General features: G+C 46.4%; 1 protein-coding gene across 40 annotated transcripts in view; it reads right to left on the reverse strand.

Annotated features, from left to right (window-relative positions):
* The window catches only part of OBSCN (obscurin, cytoskeletal calmodulin and titin-interacting RhoGEF), a 316,457-nt gene that overhangs the window by 170,273 nt on the left and 125,853 nt on the right, over nt 1-20,331 (reverse strand). For 17 of the 40 annotated variants that reach the window (XM_075922913.1, XM_075922903.1, XM_075922914.1 and 14 more), the window contains 11 exons: nt 19,177-19,440; nt 18,223-18,489; nt 15,004-15,267; nt 13,666-13,929; nt 11,728-11,991; nt 10,895-11,158; nt 9,573-9,836; nt 8,541-8,804; nt 7,336-7,599; nt 5,118-5,381; nt 151-417 (listed from right to left, as the gene is read on the reverse strand). The exons of 2 other annotated variants lie outside the window; for them this stretch is intronic. In XM_075922913.1, coding sequence (XP_075779028.1) covers nt 151-417; nt 5,118-5,381; nt 7,336-7,599; nt 8,541-8,804; nt 9,573-9,836; nt 10,895-11,158; nt 11,728-11,991; nt 13,666-13,929; nt 15,004-15,267; nt 18,223-18,489; nt 19,177-19,440 — 2,910 coding nt within the window. The remainder of the gene's footprint in view (nt 1-150; nt 418-5,117; nt 5,382-7,335; nt 7,600-8,540; nt 8,805-9,572; nt 9,837-10,894; nt 11,159-11,727; nt 11,992-13,665; nt 13,930-15,003; nt 15,268-18,222; nt 18,490-19,176; nt 19,441-20,331) is intronic. 21 more of the 40 variants (XM_075922906.1, XM_075922901.1, XM_075922928.1 and 18 more) reach the window with 19 other exon arrangements.

Here is a 20,331-nt window from a genome sequence, read left to right on the forward strand (position 1 = left end):
TAGGGTGGTTTTATTTCTAAACACCATTAATAAGAAGGAAGGAAAACATCAGATGCCCCAAAGTTCTATCATTCAATAATCTTCCTTTCGAATGCTGAAGCAAACCAATTGTTTCAGGAGTGAGGTCAGAGAGGGGCTCATATCACCTACCTTTCACATACAGAGAGGCCTTTGTTTCCTGTTCCCCAATATCACAGCTGTATTCTCCTGTGTCTTCTAATGTGAGGTTATGCACTAAGAGCTGGACAATGCATTCTCTCTGTCTCATTTCATACTTATCGCTAGGCTGCAGCCCCAGACCTCCTCTGCGCCACTGCACCAGAGCACCGGGCTTTGAGAGCTCACAATGTAATGTGGCTGTCCCTCCTTCTTCAGCCTCCTGATTCTCAAGGGGTTGCTTAAAGACAGTGGGCAGGGCTGCAAAAATTGAGAAGTAAATATTTTAAGTGCATTGTAGTTCCCACAAGAAGATATCTGCCAGGGTGCATCAAGGACAAGCCAAACCAAGTGTTTCTCCAACTGGCTATGGCCTGCTCGTGAACCAAGAAACGTCAATGGGATGGGGAAACGTCAGGGCATTTGGAGCCGAGTTTGTCCATGAACAGAGTTTGTCTCACAAAGTAGTCCACGAAATGAACAAGCCTCTGATTTAAACTAATCCGACTTTTTGTGGCAGCATCTTTACGAAAACAGAAGAGACGGACTGGATGAACACAGTATCTGAAAGTGAGAGTGATTTTGTCCTCCATTTCCCGCCTATCAGCCTTTCCATTTTACAACAGCCTGTTGTGTTTAGCATAGAGAATCTTCTCCATTAGACTGTAAGTGCTTTGAGACGCAGACTGTATTATTGCTCTGAGTATACAGCATCTAAACATAGTGGTATCCTGGTCTGTGATCAGGGCCATAGTACTACAAATACATAATAGCAATAGATAAATCCTCATGTGACAGCGGTTAGTGCAATGGGAGATGAATGTCATAGGAGAGGGAACTGAAGAAAGAATTTCAGCTTTCACAAAGGACCTAGTTTAGCAGGACACCAGCGGGTCAGGAAGGCAACTGGAGTGACACTAACTGCATTCGAACTCTAGCCTCAGCATGTAGCACTGACTACTTGGAGCATGTAATAAATACCTCTTTCCTACAACTCAGCTGGCCTGCTCTCCCAGGCTATGTCTACACTACAGAGGGTTTTTTTCCGGAAAAACAGCCATTTTTCCAAAAAAAGCTTCAATTACGTCCACACAGCAATTGCATTCTTCTGAAAGAAAAATCGAAAGAACAGAGGGGTTTTTCCAGCATTGGTAATCCTCATTCTACGAGGAAGAAGCCTTTTTCTGAAAGCGCTCTTTTGGAAAAAGGCACATGTGGACAGGGAAGAGGGAGTTCTTTCAAAAGAAGAGGAAAGAGGAAAAAGCACAGGTGCCCTGGTGGCCACTCCATTCATAGTAATCACCGCTGAAATGTGAGATAGCGTCCATTCAGTGTGGATGCTATCATACAAAAAGGCAGATCACTTTTTTATGTGCTTTTGCAGTTTGGACGCTCTCTTACAGAAGTTTTTCCAGATCTCTTCCGGAAAAGCTTCTTCCAAAAGAAACCTGCAGTTTAGACATAGCCCCACTGACTAGTCATGAAAAAAGAACTTGAAAAAGAAAGGGGAACTCAGCAGCAAATAACTCTTCTTTGTGTTTCCTCTCATCAGCACTTCAGTTATTCAGGAACTACAGTCAACATTTGTTTGACAGCAGAGTTTCTTTTGCCAGAGACAGCTTCTCTCTTCTCCTTCAACCGAAAAGGTCAACAATTTTGGCCAGGAAATTTTCCTGTTGCCTCAGAAAACCAGCTACTCATGATGAAAAGTCAGCTCATTCTACCACATAAGCTGCCTTTCATTCGCACAAAGTAATATAGATTCAGATGAGCTCTGAAATTGGACAAAATTAATTACTAGTGAAACTCCATGGACTTCAGCTTGAGTTTTAAAACTCCACAGGATGCAGTCAATGTGAAAAACAACATTTTAAGTCAGCGGTCACCCACACCAACACCCATAGTTATAAAGTCACTGTGGAGGAGCTCACCAAATTCTCATTTACCATCAGCTTCTCTCCACTTAGATGGCTTGGGCACATCAGTACCTTTACCTCATTGTATTGTTTAATTGTTTTGCTGCTGCTGAAATATTCAGGGATGCCAGCCAACCCCCTCTCCTCCAGCACTGGTATGTGTGACAGACCTGTGGTGCTCTTCCATTCAGATCTCAGTGGAATACCCCGAAAGCACAGCAGAACACACAATGAATAAAGCAGCAGCAGCAAAGCAATGAAACGGCCCTACAGCAAACTTAGAAGGCCTCTTTCATGGCACATTTATGTGGCTGCCTACTATGTACAGTCACTGCTGCTATTGTCTGTTGATCCCACAAGTATATTTTCCAGTATCGTCCAGTTTTAAGTCACGAATGACCAACTCCGCAATGGGCCCTTGCTGCATCATCTCGTATTTCAGCCCAGGGAAGAGCATTGTAACGCCTTTCCTCCATTTAACAGGAACGCTAAGTTTGGTGAGCTCACACCACAGTGTGACTGTGCCACCTTCTTCTGCCTCCTCATCCCGAAGCTCATGTTTAAAAAGTGCAGGTAGGGCTATAAAATAAAAACATAACGTGCATCATACTGCAACTGGGCTTTCCTAGGGGAGAGAGAACGAGCTTGAAATCAAAGAATCCTAGGGCTGGAAGAGACCTCAGGGGTCACTGAGTCTAGCCCCCTGTCCAAATCAGGACCAACCCAACTCAATCATCCCAGCCAGGGCTTTGTCAAGCCGAGACTCAGAGAACTCTAGGGATGGAGATTCCACCCCCTCCCTAGGGAACCCATCCCAGTGCTTCCCCCCCATCCTAGGGAAATAGTTTGTCCAAATATCCAACCTAGACCTCCCCCACTGTGACTTGAGACCATTGCTTCTCGTTCTGCTGTCCATCACCACTGAGAACAGCCTCTCTCCATTCTCTTTGGCCCCCTCCTTCAGGGAGTTGAAGGCTGCTCTCAGATCCCCCCTCGTTCTTCCCTTCTTCCCTCTACAATGGACTATTTTGGAGGTGTCCAAGCCTTGGAATCTACAGCAGTAAATCCTAAGAGGTATAGTGCATATTTTCAGAACCAGCTCTCTTGCACATGGGGCAGCATCTTCTATTGCTACAAAAGTCACCAATGTGAGGTGTTCAGCCCAGGGACTTGGGAAAGTTTTTGGGCAAAGGAGTTGATCAGAACATCTGCAATAAGCAGTAAGCATTTCAACATTTTTCTTAAAGGCGAGTTTTAAGGGAGAAAATTAGAGTTCCGTGATGCATCTTGAAACCCGCACAGGATTCTGTGTTGCAATTCTTTTTCACTGCATGGCTGCTTGGCTATGCCATTTGGGACACGCTCTTGTGTGCTCCTTGCTGATTTGATTGTATTCCTGGCCCAAAATTGATAGAAGCTTGTCTGAAAAGCTCAACCCAGTTTTGCAAAAGAGTTTTGAAGCTCAGTGAACAGCTCAGTTCACTTGGGGTATGTGTCCTGGGTTGTGTGCTGCACCTGTACAATGAATTAATCTAGCTCTAGGGGGGAGGGATAGCTCAGTGGTTTGAGCATTGGCCTGCTAAACTTTGGGTTATGAGTTCAATCCTTAAACAGGCCATTTAGGGATTGGGGACAAAATCTGTTAGGAATGGTACAGTGGAGTCCAGATTATCCGACACCTGGTAATCCAACACTACGCTTTATCCGACCCTGCAGCTCCAGGGAACTTTGCCCCCAGAAGCTGCAGGCTCAGATACAGCGCAGGCCAGGAGAAGGGCCCCGCTTGCTGCCCAGTTGCTCTCTTTGAGCAGCTGCTGCCACTCCTGCCAGAGGCAGCGAGCAGGGCCGTTCTTCCTCCCCGTGCCCTGGAGTCGCTGATGAGTCTTCTGCCGGGGCCGCTTCTTTTCTGGCAGGAGCCGCATCAGCTGCTCCTAGAGCAACGGGGCTCTACAGTAAAGTCCCTATCCCTATCATCTGACATATTCAGTAATCCGACCATGTGTCAGTCCCGTTTAGGTCAGATGATAGGGACCCTACTGTACTTGGTCCTGCTATGAAGGCAGGGGACTAGACTCAATGACCTTTCAAGGTCCCTTCCAGTTCTAGGAGATAAGCTGATCTGAAATGAATGGATATGCCTAATTTAATGGCAAATATGATCCTTGACAAAAGACTGTCCATCATAAAAACTACTATAGTCCACTGTGGACCAATTCAAAATAAATGGAGTAGAAGGGCTGCAGTTCAGAATACAGCACATCAGAAAGGAACATATATCACTCAAAGGCCCAATCCTGCAGGCTCTGCTCACACAAATCATCTCACCGAATATCAGTGTAGCAAAGAACAGAGGAGTCTGCCAAATATGTGCATAAAACTACACCTCTCATCTTACAATACAGGTTGAACCGCTCTAGTCCAGCACTCTCTGGTCTGGCATGGTTTTAGTTCGCCGTATGTCCACTTATCATGGTGTGGCCAAGTTTCCTGCAGACTCATAAAGTTTGTTTACAGCCACTAGCCCTGGCTCTCAGTGTTCTGTGCTGTGATTTAGCTCTAATTTACCCTGAAATGTCTCCTAAGAGCCCAGCAAGCAGTAGACGTGTTGGAAATGCTGCTACACAATATTGACCTCCTATGGTTCAGCAAATTCTCTGGTTTGGCACTGGTCAGGTCCCGAGGGTGCCGGAGTAGAGAGGTTCAACCTGTAGTAAGAAGCATTATTCCTAAAATAGCAGGAGGGGAAGCAGGGAGATTGCAAGAGGCGCTTATATTGGATTCCCAGATCATGGAAAGAGATAAAAGCATATAACTTTCACATCTTTCTTTCATTTAGGAAACTTTTCATCCCTTCTTTTAAAACATCTTGTCAGTATAAAATGAGTGTGGACTCATGCTCAGCACTATTAGATACACTCTGTTAAAAAGAGTACTGGAGTACGACTGTACGGGTTTTAATAGCAAGCTTTGCATCCCAGGGAGTTATTTCAACAAGCAAAGCAGGGATTAAAAATATTTCAGGATTTTTTTTTCTTGCCGTATTACCATGTACTGTTAAGGTAGCGGTGGTCTGCTGGTCTCCACACACACAGGTATACTCTCCAGCATCCTTCACCTCTAGACCGCAGAGAACCAGCTCTGCAAAGGAGCCTTCTTGTCTCATTTTGCATTTCTCACTGGCTCTGAGCACGGTGTGTCCTTTCCTCCACTCCACCGCCGATGGCTTGGTCAGCTCACAGCACAGAGTGGCAGCTTCGCTTTCGGTAGCCTCCACGTTTTTCAGTTCCTCTTTAAACTGCGGAGGCAGGGCTGAGGAACACAAAATGGACAGCAAGCGCATGAAAACTCTCAATGGCAACTGGCTGGTCCATTGGGGAGAACGTTGAACCCTCTCGTATTAAGACCTGGTCCAATGTCCATTGAATGCAATGGAAAGCCTCTCACTGGCGTCAGTGGGCATTGGACCAGGACCTTGAGAAAGATACAAAAGAAAATCGAAGGAAGAAAGTAGCTGAGAACGTTTGCATCTAGGGAGCAGTTCTTTTCCCCATTACAAACCATAGGTAGAGTAATGCCAGCAAATTGCAAGGAGACATAAAAAGACAAACTGAAAGCACGGGACAATAACACAACAAAGTTAACAACATCCGGCAATGGAAGACTTTGCAATGGCACAATACGGCAGACAGCAAACAAAAAGGCATAGATGTACTGTCTCGTAGCTATTTCACCATGCACTGGTAAGGTGACAGTGGTCTTCTGGTCTCCACACACATAAGTGTGATCTCCAGCAGGTCCAAACCATGGACCAGCAGCTCCACAATGCCACCTTCCTGTCTCATTGTGTACTTGTCACTGAATGGTAGCACTCTGTGCCACCTTTCCCATTCCACCGGGGCAGCCTTGGTCAGCTGACAGTGCAGAGTGGCTGCTCCACCTTCCGTGGCTTCCTCAGGGCACATTTCCTCTTGAAAGATGGGGGCCAGGCTGAAGGATGCAATAGACACTGTGCGCTGCCATAGCTGAGAAACAGCAGGTGAAGGGGGAATGGGAAAAGAGTGCAGGAGGACCGAGCTTGAGAAGGACAGAAGAGAACATCCCTATCCTCCATGTCAAGAAGGGAAGCATTAAGACCAAATCTTTGGTATCCTCCACCTACATTCAAGATACCAACCTAGTTCTCTAATGGCCCTTTTTGGTCTCATTTTTCATTTCTCACTTGCTGTCAGTTCCTTCTGCCCCCTTCTTCCAACTTGCCTTGGTCAGCTCACATGAGGCATGGTTCTTTGTTTTCATTTTCTCTCCATTCTTGAGTAGTAGTTTTAAAAATGCAGTGAGGTCGCCTGGGCACGCCATGAGCAGAGAGATTCTCAAAATGCCACTGAATTTTCAATACTAACTTGTCCTCCTTCCACAAGACATTGTACACATTGCTCATTTATCTTCGGTGGAGGTGAGTCTTGATACATCTCACCTCCCCCCTAAGGCAAACAATCTCCTCTAAACAATGGCTCCTAACATTTTTTATGACTATTGTCCCAATTAACCACACGGGCTGTATCTCAGCTTTCTACTCATATTGGCATAGCCTCATACTGGAAAAGCAAAGAACATTAAAACGTAAAGGCTGAGTGAGACCAAAATCCCAAATTTGAATCCAATGTCCAGACCTATATACAAACTCCTTGGATGTGATATACCTCCCACTTTAACTAGTTTGAAACTGAGATACAGACTTCAACGGTGCAACCCCTGATTTTTATATCAGCATGAAAACAGAATAAAGTCATATGAATAAACCAACATGATCACCTCATAAAAACAGACTCCGAAGTAAAACAACCTTAATGGACAATGGAGGCAGGAACCGAACCCTACCAGAAATCTAATTCCTCCAGCAGAGGTTTTGACTGAATTGTTCTTGTAATCTGAATAGTGTTTATTTTCCTATGCAAACAGTAGACAGAAAGGGAAAGAGCACACCAGAAAAGGATGACCAAAGAATGGCCAGAGATGTGTTTTAGGAAAGGAAAAGGCAGAAAGCAGATGCATTAGCTAGTACGTGATGATGAAGAATGGGATGTTTCTGTACAGGTAACCTCCAGTTTATCAAAGCAAAGGAAAATGCTATTCTAAAAAACTGGAACTGCTACGAATGAGACAGACCGAGCAGATAAAGGAAATGTGGACACGGGCCAAGTTATACTCCCAAGCAAGCAGGTGCTAAGAAAAATTAGACAGAGTTTATGACAAAATATTTTACCATGTACTGTTAAAGCAGCCGTGGTCTGATGTTCTCCACACACACAGGTATAATCTCCTGCATCCTTCTCAGCTACCTCATGGAGCACCAGCTCTGCAACGGCACCTTCCAGTCTCATGTGATATTTCTCGCTGGCTTTCAGCACCTGGTGCCCTTTCTTCCACTCCACCGGAGCAGCCTTGGTCAGCTCACAGTGCAGAATGGCGTTCCCACCTTCGGTGGCTTCCTCCTTCTTTAGTTCTTCTTTAAAACGTGCCGGCAAGGCTGAGGGAGGCAACATGAACAAAGCGGGCATCAAAATTCCAGTGTTTGAATCTTAATTTCTCCTCCTTTTTCATGATATTTCCAGTCAGACATTGCTCACAGATCTTGTCCTAACATCTGCTCTCACAGGACGGACACACCGAACCTTGACGGAAAACAGCTCCTGCTACTGTTTGACCACGTTTTCACTTACTGTCCATGATGAATAACATGGCTCTGTCCAGGGTCCATTTATTGTCAGTGCCTTATTGCTGACAAGAACTTTACAACTGAGACGTGGGGCTTATGGTATTGGAATTCACAATTCATGCTGGTAGATGTAATATTATCCTAGCCATAGGGAAATGAGCTCTTGAATGCTGGGGCACCGATGTGTTTTTCAGACAACTTACAAACTAGAATAGTAAAAGCAACCAGACAGCAAACATAAATCACACGCTCCTCGTTTTAAATGGGGGCACACGGAAAACCTCTAAAATATGACCAGGAAGTATTGGCTTCTCACTTATCTCCTCAGAAATCATACTGCAAAATAAAAACATCCATGTGGAACACAAATAACGTCTACAAGAAAAAGAACCCAAGTGCAAATTTCTGCTAAATCTGCCTCATGCATAACAAGTGTTAATTCAGGAAGGAGGACAGGGAAAAGAAGAAAAGGAGTCGTCAGAGGAAAGGAAAAATCCATGCTTCAGGGAAGAAAAGGAGCCGTGGGTTGTGTCAGATAAAGCAAAGTGGGATTGGATAGGGTCTTTTGCATAAACTGCCTCCATTTCTTCAGAGCCAAGGAACGTTATTCCAAACAAAAGGAGTTGCTGTGAATGAGGTGGATAAAGGAAATGTGGATGCAGAGCAAGGATTTATAGCCAAATTTGTTTCTCAGGAGGAAGCAGAATAAAACAAGAATAAACCACTGATTGCGTTATGAGCTGACTTTTTACCATGTACTGTTAAGGTAGCGGTGGTCTGCTGGTCTCCACACACACAGGTATAATCTCCTGCATCCTTCTCAGCTACCTCATGGAACACCAGCTCTGCAACGGCACCTTCCAGTCTCATGTGATATTTCTCGCTGGCTTTCAGCACCTGGTGCCCTTTCTTCCACTCCACCGGAGCGGCCTTAGTCAGCTCACAGCGCAGAGTGGCCCCTTCACCTTCTGCAGCTTCCTTGCTCCTCAGTTCTTCTTTGAAAAGTGCGGGTAGAGCTGTGGGCACAACAGAGCAGGTGAAAACACTGGCAGAAGAATCCCAGTTGGCGAGGCTCATCAGACGAAATGGGGGTAGGGGAGAAATGGTAACAATACATAAGTTGAAAGAACTTGAGAAAAATTGAAAGAAACTTCCTTCACCTTCTCCTTTTTGAGGAGTGAGCTGGCAAAGCCCAGGAAGGGAAGGCTGAAAGAATTGGGTTTAAGTTTAGAAAAGAGAAGATTGACAGGGGACATGATGGCAAGCTTTCAAGTACCTAATAGCGTGTTACAAGGAGGAGGGAGAAAAATTGTTCTCCTTGGCCTATGAGGATAGGACAAGAAACAATGGGCTTAAATTGCAGCAAGAGAGGTTTAGGCTGGACATCAGGAAAAACTGCCTGTCAGGATGGTTAAACACTGGAATAAATTGCCTAGGGGGGTTGTGGAATCTCCATCACTGGAGATATTTAAGAGCAGGTTAGATAGACATCTATCAGGGATGATCTAGACTGTGCTTGGTCCTGCTGTGAGGGCAGGGGACTGGACTCGATGACCTCTCGACGTCCCTTCCAGTTCTAGTGTTCTAGGATTCTATGATTTTGACCCTCAACTAGGAATTTATCCCCTAGAAAGAAATGAATAGCAGATAGGATGGAAAAAGCGACAGAGAAATGGTAAAGTAATATCAAGCTCACAACATGATTCCAGGGGCTGACAATGCAGAGGGTCAGGAGTGATATTAGAAAATTAGCTATTGATTATTGATAGAGCTTTTTTTTTTACCATGTACTATTAAAGCAGCTGTTGTCTTCTCCTCCCCGGAGACACAGGTATAATCTCCAGCATCCTCCACTTCTACATCATGAATCACCAACTCCACAAAGGCCCCCTGCTGGCTCATTTTGTACTTGTCACTTGCTCGGAGCACGCGGTGCCCTGTTTTCCACAGCACGGGAGCAGCTTTGGTCAGTTGGCAGCGCAGAGTGACAGCTCCACCTTCCGTAACTTCCTCGCTCTTCAGCGCTTCCTTGAAAAGCACAGGCAGGGCTGGGGGATGTGAGGTAAACAGACAAGGCATGAAAACTGAGAAAAGTCCATCGGGTGGAGTGGCTGGCGACATGAACAAAGGCCTTTCCCGTTTCATAGCTTAGGGGCCGATCTGGCTAGTTTGGGGATTTCACCCTGGCCATTCAGAGTGGGATCAATATCATTATACACTGGAAAATAAGGTTCATTTGACAGTCACTGCACAGAGGGAGCTCCACACATACTTGGTCTGAGGCGGGTTATGAAAAATGGGGGAAGTGTGTATAATATGTGCCTTGCTCTACATCTGCATTCAGTCCAGCCAGTCTCCACCTTGGAGAACACTGAATTTCTTTTTAATCTGCCATCTAAGTCAGGCAAGTCAACCAGAGAGGCAGCTTCCTAGACCCTTTAAATTAGCACCAGTGTGCTGCGGGTGCAGCTGAAGAGCTGGCAGGGGGGTGCAGTGCAGTCCAGGCAGTGGGAACAGCTGGCTGCCCTAGCCCCACCCCTTCTGAGAGCATGGAGACAGGTCCCACCATCCTGCCAAGAGGTCCAGCAATTCTGTCAAACTCCCTGATCTAAGTACTATGGAAACAAGACATTCTCCTTTTTTCAGCTACTCACAAATAAATAAAAGCCCAGGAAATGAATCCTCTGAGGAACAAATAATGACGTAGGGGTCACCAAATGAAATTAATAGGTAGCAGTTTTAAAACAAACAAAAGAAAGTTTTTCATCTCACAGCACACAGTCAACCTGTGGAACTCCTTGCCAGAGGATGTTGTGAAGATCAGGATTTTAATAGGGTTCAAAAAAGTACTAAATAAATTCATGGAGGACGGGTCCATCAATGGCTATTAGCCAGGATGGGCAGGAACAGTGTCCCTAGCCTCTGTTTGTCAGAGGCTGGGAATGGGTGAGTGGGGAGGGATCATCTGATGATTCCCTGTTCTGTTCACTCCCTCTGGGGAACCTGGCATTGGCCACTGTTGGCAGACTGGACACTAGCTAGCTGGACCTTTCGTCTGACCCAGCACAGTAGAGCAGTAAGCGCACATGTGGAATACATTATTTACCATTTACTATCAACGTAGCTGTGGTCTGCCGGTCGCCACACACGCACGTGTAATCTCCGGCATCCTGCAGACCTAGATCATGGATCCCCAGTTCGGCGGCAACACCCTCCTGTCTCATGCTGTATTTGTCACTCGCCTGGAGTATCTTGTGCCCTTTCTTCCACTCCACGGAAGCAGGCTTGCTCAGCTCACAGCGCAGAGTGGCTGTTTTGCCTTCTGTGGCTTCCAAGTTCTTCAGTTCTTCTTTGAAAAGTGCAGGCAGGGCTGCGGGTCACAGAATGGATGGACAGACCATTGAACATCGTAAGTGCCAGATGGCAGGTGGGACTGGAGGGGAATGCAGGGGGGGGTAGGAGAATGACTTTGTAAAGAGGAAACAAAAAAAGCAGCATGAACAAAGGAAACCGAGAACTCTTCAGCTTGCAACCAGCTTCCTTGCCTCACCCAACAGTTGAGGACAATTACTGCACACAATGGAACATGAAGGAATAAGATAAGTGTACCTGCCTGCAGGTGGAATAGAACCTGGGACCTCAGTGCAGGAGTCTCTACAGCTTGAGCTATAAAGCCAGCTGGCTCTCAGCTTAGGCTGTAGAGCTCACTTATTCTTATGTTCTTCTGTAAGTGGTCTAAGTGTTTCTGCATAGGACAGTGAACCACTCCCAGTAGGTGTGTGGGTGACACAAGCAACACGGTGCACAGAAAACACACAAAAATGATAAATACATATAAACAATTAGCTACCAAATAAAAACACAAGCCCAAACACGGATGTGCGCACAGGGAATCGCAGATGCGGTGGTGAGTCATTGAACTTGGAATTTTGGTTTTACCGTGCACTGCCAAGCCAGCCGTTGTCTTCTGGTCTCCACACACACAGGTATAATCTCCGGCATCCTTCAGTTCTAGATCATGGATAAGCAGTTTAACCACAAGGCCCTCCTGTCTCATTTTGTATTTGTCACTCGGCTTGAGCAAACTGTCCCCTTTCATCCACTCGACTTGCGCGGCTTTGGTCCACGCACAGCGCAGAGTGGCTGTTCCGCCCTCTCTAGCTGTCTCGCTCTTCAGTTCTTCTTTGATGAGTGCTGGCAGAGCTGAAGGATGTAAAAGACAGAGCATTAAAGCGAAGCACTGAGCACAACCACCAGAGAATGGGTAGAAGAAGGGAGTGGAGAAAATGCCGCAGGTTGTAAGCAGGGGAGAAAAGTAGAGAGCTATGTTGGGGCGTGCTATGGGATGTACTCCTCACAAAAGCTGGACTGAACAAATCAGCCAATAAGGCTGCAATATAAGGGTACTTCTAACCAGCAGTGTTATTTTGGAATAACAAAGGGCACATCTACATGGGAAGCTGTTCTTTCGAAATAATTTCGAGATGGCAGACTTCTTACTCCAACTCCTGTAACCCTCATTTCAGGAGGAGGAAGGGAAGTCAGAGGAAGAGTGTTTGTCCTTTGACTTCCTGCCATGTAGACAGCCCCAAAAGCCGAATTAAGCTATTTTGACTTCAGCTACGCAACTGACGTAGCAGAAGTTGCATATCTTAATTCGACTTTTGCCTTGCTGTGTAGAGGTGCCCTATAAGAATTAAATCAGAGAGGAAAGCCCTAATTAGGGAAGATCACCTGTGTGGGAGCAGGCAGGGCTTATGGAAAGACAGGAAGTTGGAAGGAGAGGGGGCAGTAATTGCCTGGAAGAGGCAAGATGTGTTGGGAGGGGTGTGGCTAGAGAGACAGGTAGACCACAATTATACTCTGGGGCTACGTCTACACTGGCATGATTTTCCGGAAATGCTTTTAACGGAAAAGTTTTCCGTTAAAAGCGTTTTTGGAAAAGCGCGTCTAGATTGGCAGGACGCTTTTCCGCAAAAGCACTTTTTCCGGAAAAGCGTCCGTGGCCAATCTAGATGCGGTTTTCTGCAAAAAAGCCCCAGTCGTCATTTTCGTGATCGGGGCTTTTTTGCAGAAAACACTACTGTGCTGTCTACATTGGCCCTTTTCCGGAACAGTTTTCCAGAAAAAGACTTTTGCCTGAACGGGAGCAGCATAGTTTTTCCAGAAAAGCACTGATGATTTTACATTAGATCGTCAGTGCTTTTCCGGAAATTCAAGCGGCCAGTGTAGACAGCTGGCAAGTTTTTCCGGAAAAGCGGCTGATTTTCCGGAATAACTTGCCAGTGTAGACACAGCCTGGGAGAAGAGTTGAGAGGCTGGCAAACCCAGAGGAGGCTCAGGGAAAGGCAGGAAGGTGTAGGAGGGACTGCTGCGTGGGGAGTCCAGGAGCCAGAACGCAGAGCAGAGGGAGTGACATCTACCCACTACGGCGGGAGTGACACCTGGGGAAAGTGAATGGAAGGGCTGTCAGAGAAACCACACCAGGAGCTGGCCGGACAGCTGAGGCCACTGTCCCTGGAGGGAGAGAGGGGCTGGAGAGGGAGAAACAGAGCACAACACCAGGAATGGGCACGGGGCAGTACAGAGCTAATCCCCGGAAGGCCAGCAGGGGGACCCACCCTCCATGAGCAGAGGACCCTGCCACACGGCCCCATCCCGCAGGTGTTCTGTAAGGAGTGGTGAGTGGATCAGGCCCTTGACACAGATACTGTGTTTGGAGCTGAGGTGGTGGGGAGGTTTTATGACTCCTACGTGCACTGGACATAACAAAGGACAAAACACAGGGAGGACAAATTATACAAGGACAGATGCTTGAATCCTCAGTTAAGAACGTCGGTGGAAAATGGTTAACATCGTGCCGATCCTTGTCCTTACCACGTACTGCCAGGGCAGCTGTGCTCTGCTGATCGCCACACACACAGGTATAATCACCCGCATCCGTCTCCTCTAGGTTGCGGATTTCCAGCTCAGCAGTGGTGTCCTTCTGCCTCATTTTGTGTTTGTCACTTGATTTGAGCACCTGGTGCCCCTTCCTCCACTCCACCGGGGCAGCCTTGGTCAGCTCACAGCGCAGAGTGGCTGCTCCGCCTTCGGTGGCGTCTTCATTTCTTACGTCTTCTCTGAAACGGGCCGGCAGGACTGAGGAACAAAGAGGGAGGGAAGGGTCTCACATGCGCCAATTACAGTTAATACATGAAAATGAGTTTGAAGGTCACCAGCGTCTCTCCACGTCTAAACATCCATCCGCGCGTTATGGAGTTGGTCATCCCATAAGAGGTTCAAGATGGGAAGAGCAAAAGTCTGGCTGGCCAGGAGGAGGACGGAAAGAGAGGAGTCGTGACAGTCAGCCAAGAACAGGCGTTCAGATCTGAATTCTACTCATAGAATTTCTGTGTGACCTTGGGCAAGTCCCCCATCTATAAAATGAGCAAGATGATGATACTTCCCTACCCAGCCCTGCTGATAGGGGTGGTGAGGGGGAGAGGGGGCAGTTGCTCTGGGCCAGGAGGTTCAAAGGGGCCAGGAGTTCCTGGCTGCAGGCACCCACCCCTTCCGTCTGAGGCTCTGCCCCTTCCAAGGGTGCAGGAACGACCTCTCTCCACCTTGCCCTGTGGCCCACGGTGGCCGTCAGCCGTGCTGTCCCTACCTGACAGGGAGACTATGTGGATAAACTGAATTAATGACTCAGATACTGTGACGATGAGGGCCAAATAAGAAGACACATGTGCAGGATGCATTGTTAGAAATGTAAAAAAGACTGCACAGAACCTGCTCTTGCCTGCTGTATTACTAGCCTGAGCCCTTAGAATTGACAGATCGATGTTAACAAACGACAACCTAATCATAGAATCATAGAATCATAGGACTGGAAGATCTCTCTTCTCAGTTCAGAAATATAAATATTGCAGTCGCGGCTTTCTTTCCTGGCTCAGTCTAAAACGAGCAATGCACAAACCACCCAAGCGAGCGAAATCCCTCCAGCAAAAGTGTGACGTAAGCACAAACTAGAGGGGATAGAGAAAAACACAGAGGGCTAAGAGTAATTACAAGAAGTAGGGTTTCAGGGAGTTAGATGGAGATCGGGAAATGGGAAGGCTGTATTATGGGAGAGTCTACGATGGTCAGATCAGAACAGGAAGCTGTCAGGATTGAGTTTTTCACATGAGAAGGTAGAAAAACCACACAATTAACATTTGATTTTTTTTTTTTTACCCTGTACTGTCAAAGCTGCAGTTGTCTTCTGGTCGCCACATACACAGGTATAATCGCCAGCGTCCTTGACGTCTACATCATGGATCACTAGTTCTGCCGTGGTACCTTCCTGTCTCAATGTGTATTTGTTGCTTGGTTTGAGCACCTTGTGCTTCTTTTTCCACTCCACGGAAGCAGCCTTGGTCAGCTGGCAGCGCAGAGTGGCTCTCTCCCCTTCTGTGGCATCCTCGTTTTTCATTTCTTCCTTGAAACGTGCAGGCAGAGCTGTGAAGTTCAGAACACACAGAGCACATGAACTGTCACATGATGGCAACGACATGGCACAGACGTTTGAATACACGAACCCACCTGATTACCAACTAGTGATCTGGGGACCGCAAGTGGTCTGCAAAACCTTCCCTGGAGCAGCATTAACCATGCTGAGGACCACATGGTGGTGGCTGGAGGGGTTCAGAAAAGCCCTTATCCTAAGGCAGAGCTCTCGTGTATAGAATGTCCCACAAACGGTTACAGCTAGAGATCCGCCCTTGTCTTTCAGATCTCTCTCAGGGCAGGGACTTTCTTTTCACTCTATTTGTGGAGTGCCTACAATGGGGTGAGGAACCTTGTTCGGGTTGGGGGCTGCTGACCCACAGAAAAATCAGTCAGGGGCCACACACAAGAGAGAAGGGAAAAAAATGTGGCCCCTGGCTGAGAAGGAGAAAGACACTCCACACATTCCCCTCACACACCAAAGCCTAGGGGGCCCAGCCTAGTAGATTGTATGCTCCAGCCCCATGTGGGGAGGGGCGGCAGCTGGGGGACAGAAGCACCAGTGGCCACGCCCCCAATGCTGGGGTGTGGGGCCCAGTGCCTCAGGGGCCAGATCCAGGCAAGCCAGGGGGCCCATCCAGTCCCCAGGCCTTAGGTTCCTAATCCATGGCCTAGAACAAATGATTCCTAAACCTGATTGAAGTTTCTAGGCACTATTGTAATACAAATGATAAAATAATAGGGTCACAAATGAAACAGCATTGGCTGACTGGTATCTCATGGCTCCTTTCGATGTGTCCTTGCGATATGCCTGGCTCAACGTAGCATGACTGCTAGGACCTCCCCCAAGGAAATCAGTCGTCTTCTTCCACATGGCTTGGGGAGGTAGCAGTGATTACAGATTTATGTCTAGATTTGATAGCGAGCACATTGAGCAGTGAGAGTCCTTCCGTTCCCTGGCAACAGCACAATGGGGGTGCGGAGATAGGACGTGCTCATTGCTTGTGTCTGGTGACTGCAATTTTCCATGGAAAGAGCATTTTGAAGAGTAAGACAACAACGGCGTGTGGTGCCCCTGTTCAGTGTTGGTGGCTTTCGTGCTTTATGCAAGTTTATTAACTTACCGTTGTCATTAACTGGCCACTGGAGGTCGCATTGCTGAACTCCCAGTGAAAGTAGCAACAATTCTATTTCCTCCCACGGAAATCCTAGAATCATAGAACACTAGAACTGGAAGGGACCTCGAGAGGTCATTGAGTCCAGTCCCCTGCCCTCACGGCAGGACCTAATACCAGCTAGACTAGGGCTACTCAACTTGTGGCCCACGGTGCGGTTTGGGTTTACGTGGGGCTCAACACACGGCCCACAGGTGGAAGCCAAAACAAAAAAGGAGTCAATAGAATGGTCTTCTGTTGCTATGCGTTTTAGTAGTTAAAGTCCTGGACTGTCATTGCTCATTAGAAGTGCAGTCATATGGGTGGCAATTGGGTAAATATTGCATTTTATTAATATCAGCAGAACTGACTTAAATGGGACCTGCACGTTGTGTAGTCTTGCCTTAATCTTTGTATTCATGCCCATCAGTGTGAAAGAAGCTATTTACATACATTTGCATATATATTTGCATGTATATGCAACCACACTTAAGTTGTGGCCCTCAGCATGTGCTGAGAGTATCATTGTGGCCCCAGGGCTTCCAAAGTTGAGTAGCCCTGATCTAGATCGTCCCTGACCGGTGTCGGTCTAACTTGCTCTTAAATATCTCCAGAGATGGAGTTTCCACAACCTCCCTAGGCAACTTATTCCAGTGTTTAACCACCCTGACAGTTAGGAAGTTTTTCCTAATGTCCAACCTAAACCTCCCTTGCTGCAGTTTAAGCCCATTGCTTCTTGTCCTGACCTCAGAGGCCAAAGAGAACAATTTTTCCTTCCTCCTTCTTGTGACACCCTTTTAGTTATGTCAAAACTGCTATCATGTTCCCTCTCAGTCTTCTCCTTTCTAAACTAAACAAGCCCAATTCTTTCAGTCTTCCTTCACAGGTCATGTTCTCTAGACCTTTCATCATTCTTGTTGCTCTTCTCTGGACCTTCTCCAATTTCTCCACATCTTTCTTGAAATATGGTGCCCAGAACTGGACACAATTCTTCAATTGAGGCCTAACCAGCACAGAGTAGAGCAGAAGAATGAATAGAAGATAGAATACAATGTTCAAATCTGAAAGAGACATAAAGTTTCTTATGACTTTAATCATGATATTCCTCATTCTTGCAATGTAACATCATATAGGTTGACTCTCTCTAGTCCGGCACCCTCAGTATGTGACCAGTACTGAACCAGAGAATTAGCTAAATGATCAATATTGCCTAGCAGTATTACGAGCACTTCAACTGCTGACTGGGCTCTGAGAAGACACTTAGGAGTAAGCTGGAGCTAATCAACAGCACAGGCCATTGAGAGCCAGGACTGGTGGCTGTCAACAAACTTTATGGGAACGCGGGAAATTTGGCCGCACCCATGCTAAGTGGACAGCCGGCTAACTAAAATTATGCCTAACCTTGGGTGTTGCCAGACCAGAGAGGTGGGCTAGAGAGGTTCAACCTGTAACATTTATCATGATAAAAATCATATTAACATTTTAACACCTACTATTAAACACAAAAATCAGAAGGGTTAGTGGTTGAAACTGGGTTGTATTTCCAAGTCTGTGTAGAAATTTCTGCAATATGAGTGCTTGACCACCATCTGGTGTAACCAAGACGAAGAGTCTATTTCTATTTCTGCCAACATTTTGCTAAATTCATCAGCAATATTTAAGAAAATTGCAGCACATGGATTTTAACTTTTCAGTGATGCAGACTAATTTACCGCAGGCTAAAAGTAGGGCTGTAACCCAGTTGATGACCCCATTATGTTTCACAGAACAGATAGCAGAAAATGATGCCCTTAATTTGAGGTGCATTATTTACCATTCACTGTTAAGGCAGCTGTGGTTTTTTGGTCTCCATACATGCATGTATAATCTCCAGCATCTGTCAGATCTAAATCATGGATCACAAGTTCTGCAATGGTGCCTTCCTGAGTCATTCTAAACTTGTCGCTGGGTTGGAGTGTTTTGGACCCCTTCTTCCACTGCACAGGAGCAGCAGCCTTGGTCAGCTCACAGTGTAGAATGGCTGCTTTGCCTTCGGTGGCCTCCAAATCCTTCAGGTCTTCTTTAAAGCGTGGAGGAAGGACTGAAGAGCAGAAGAGGAATAGAAAGGGCATTTAAATGCAGGAATAATTGCAGCTGGGAAAGCTCCAGTGAATTAGCGTGTTCACTGGTAGTCTCAAACAGTGGCTAAGAACCAAATTAAAATGATTTCAGGGGTCTCATTTGAGTCCCTGGTTGACATTTTGCCAGGACACTAATTTCAGCACATTACAAGCAAATTGGCAGTCTGCTTCTTTAGTTCAGCCTCAGAATTAGAATAGCTCTGGGGTAGCAGGTTAAGGCATCGTCCGACATATATGAGAAAGTTTGTCCTGAATTTTCAAGGAGGAGTGCCTAGTGCTATTAGACCTTAAAACATATCCAATGAACTTTGTAAAATTGTACGTTATTATGTGTCACCCTCTCTCCAACTGCCTGTTCAAATAAATGAAATTTCAGTAATAGGATTAAAGGAATTAAAGGGAAAACTCAAACTTGCATGTAATTCTGACAGGACTTAATTATCTGCCCCCAAATTCTATTAAGAACAAAAAAAGGAGAAGAAAAATCTCCATAATGTTATATCAAACCCAAATGATGGAATTTAAATAAGTAAAAATTATGGCGGTTGTTATTAATACAATAGCAATGTAAAATGGCAGGTGATAACAAGCTTAATTTGTGATTCTAGTCGCAAGCTTAGACAATCCCACTCGATTTTTGGCTTTACCGTGCACTGTCAAGGAGGCAGTGGTCTTCTGGTCTCCACACACACAAGTGTAATCTCCAGCATCCTGTTCACCTAGGTCATTGATGGTCAGTTCAGCAATGGCATCCTTCTGCCTCATTTTGTATTTGACACTCGCTTTGAGCACCTTTTCAGCCTTCATCCACTCCACGGGGGCAGCTTTGGTCAGCTCACAGTGGAGAGTGGCTGCCCCACTTTCTGTGGCTTCTTCATTTTTTAGTTCTTTTTTGAACAGTGCAGGCACGGCTGCGGGATGAAACGTGGACTGAGAGTGCATCAAAATGCATACGAGCCTGCTTTAATCTACCTTCCTGTTACATTACTAGAGCGTGGTGTATGCCGAGTTGTTGTGGCTGTGCTGGAGAGTAGCCAACCCTTCAGGACTGGCCTTGAGTCTCCCAAAATCAGCATCAGAGAATCCCAGGGTTGGCAGGGACCTCAGGAACCCGCCAACCCCCTGCCCAAAGCAGGACCAACCCCAGTTAATCATCCCAGCCAGGGCTTTGTCAAGCAGGAACTTAAACACCTCTAGGGATGGAGATTCCAACCCCTCCCTAGGGAACCCATCCCAGTGCTTCCCCACCCTCCTAGGGAAATAGTTTTTCCTAATATCCAACCTAGACCTTCCGCACTGCAACTTGAGACCATTGCTCCTCGTTCTGCCATCTGCCACCACTGAGAACAGCCTCTCTACACCCTCTTTGGAACCTCCCTTCAGGAAGCTGAAGGCTGCTCTCAAATCCTGGTGACTACTGAAAGCAATCCTGTGGAATGTAATCACACACTTAAAAAAAAAAATTACATTACCATCAGGGACGGTGGAAAATCTCATGGTAGAGCTACAGTCAGAGCTGGCAACCCTGTTGTGTCAGTTCCAGGATACTAGAGAGACAAGGTGGGTGAGGTAATACCTTTTATTGGACCAATTTAAGAGAGGCAGCTTTTGAGTGTACACAGACTCCCTCTCACCCACAGAAGCTGGTCCAGTACAAATATTACCTCACTCACCTTGCCTCTAATATCCTGGGACTGAGCCAGAAGTTGGTCATTCACCTCGTCTCTTTACATGTTGATTTAGCAGCCTAGCCATACACCTGACATCAAAACATAACTTCCAGCACTCGATAACTCTCAGTT

Source organism: Pelodiscus sinensis, chromosome 2 (genome assembly GCF_049634645.1).
Source record: "Pelodiscus sinensis isolate JC-2024 chromosome 2, ASM4963464v1, whole genome shotgun sequence".
NCBI classification, from domain to species: domain Eukaryota; kingdom Metazoa; phylum Chordata; order Testudines; family Trionychidae; genus Pelodiscus; species Pelodiscus sinensis.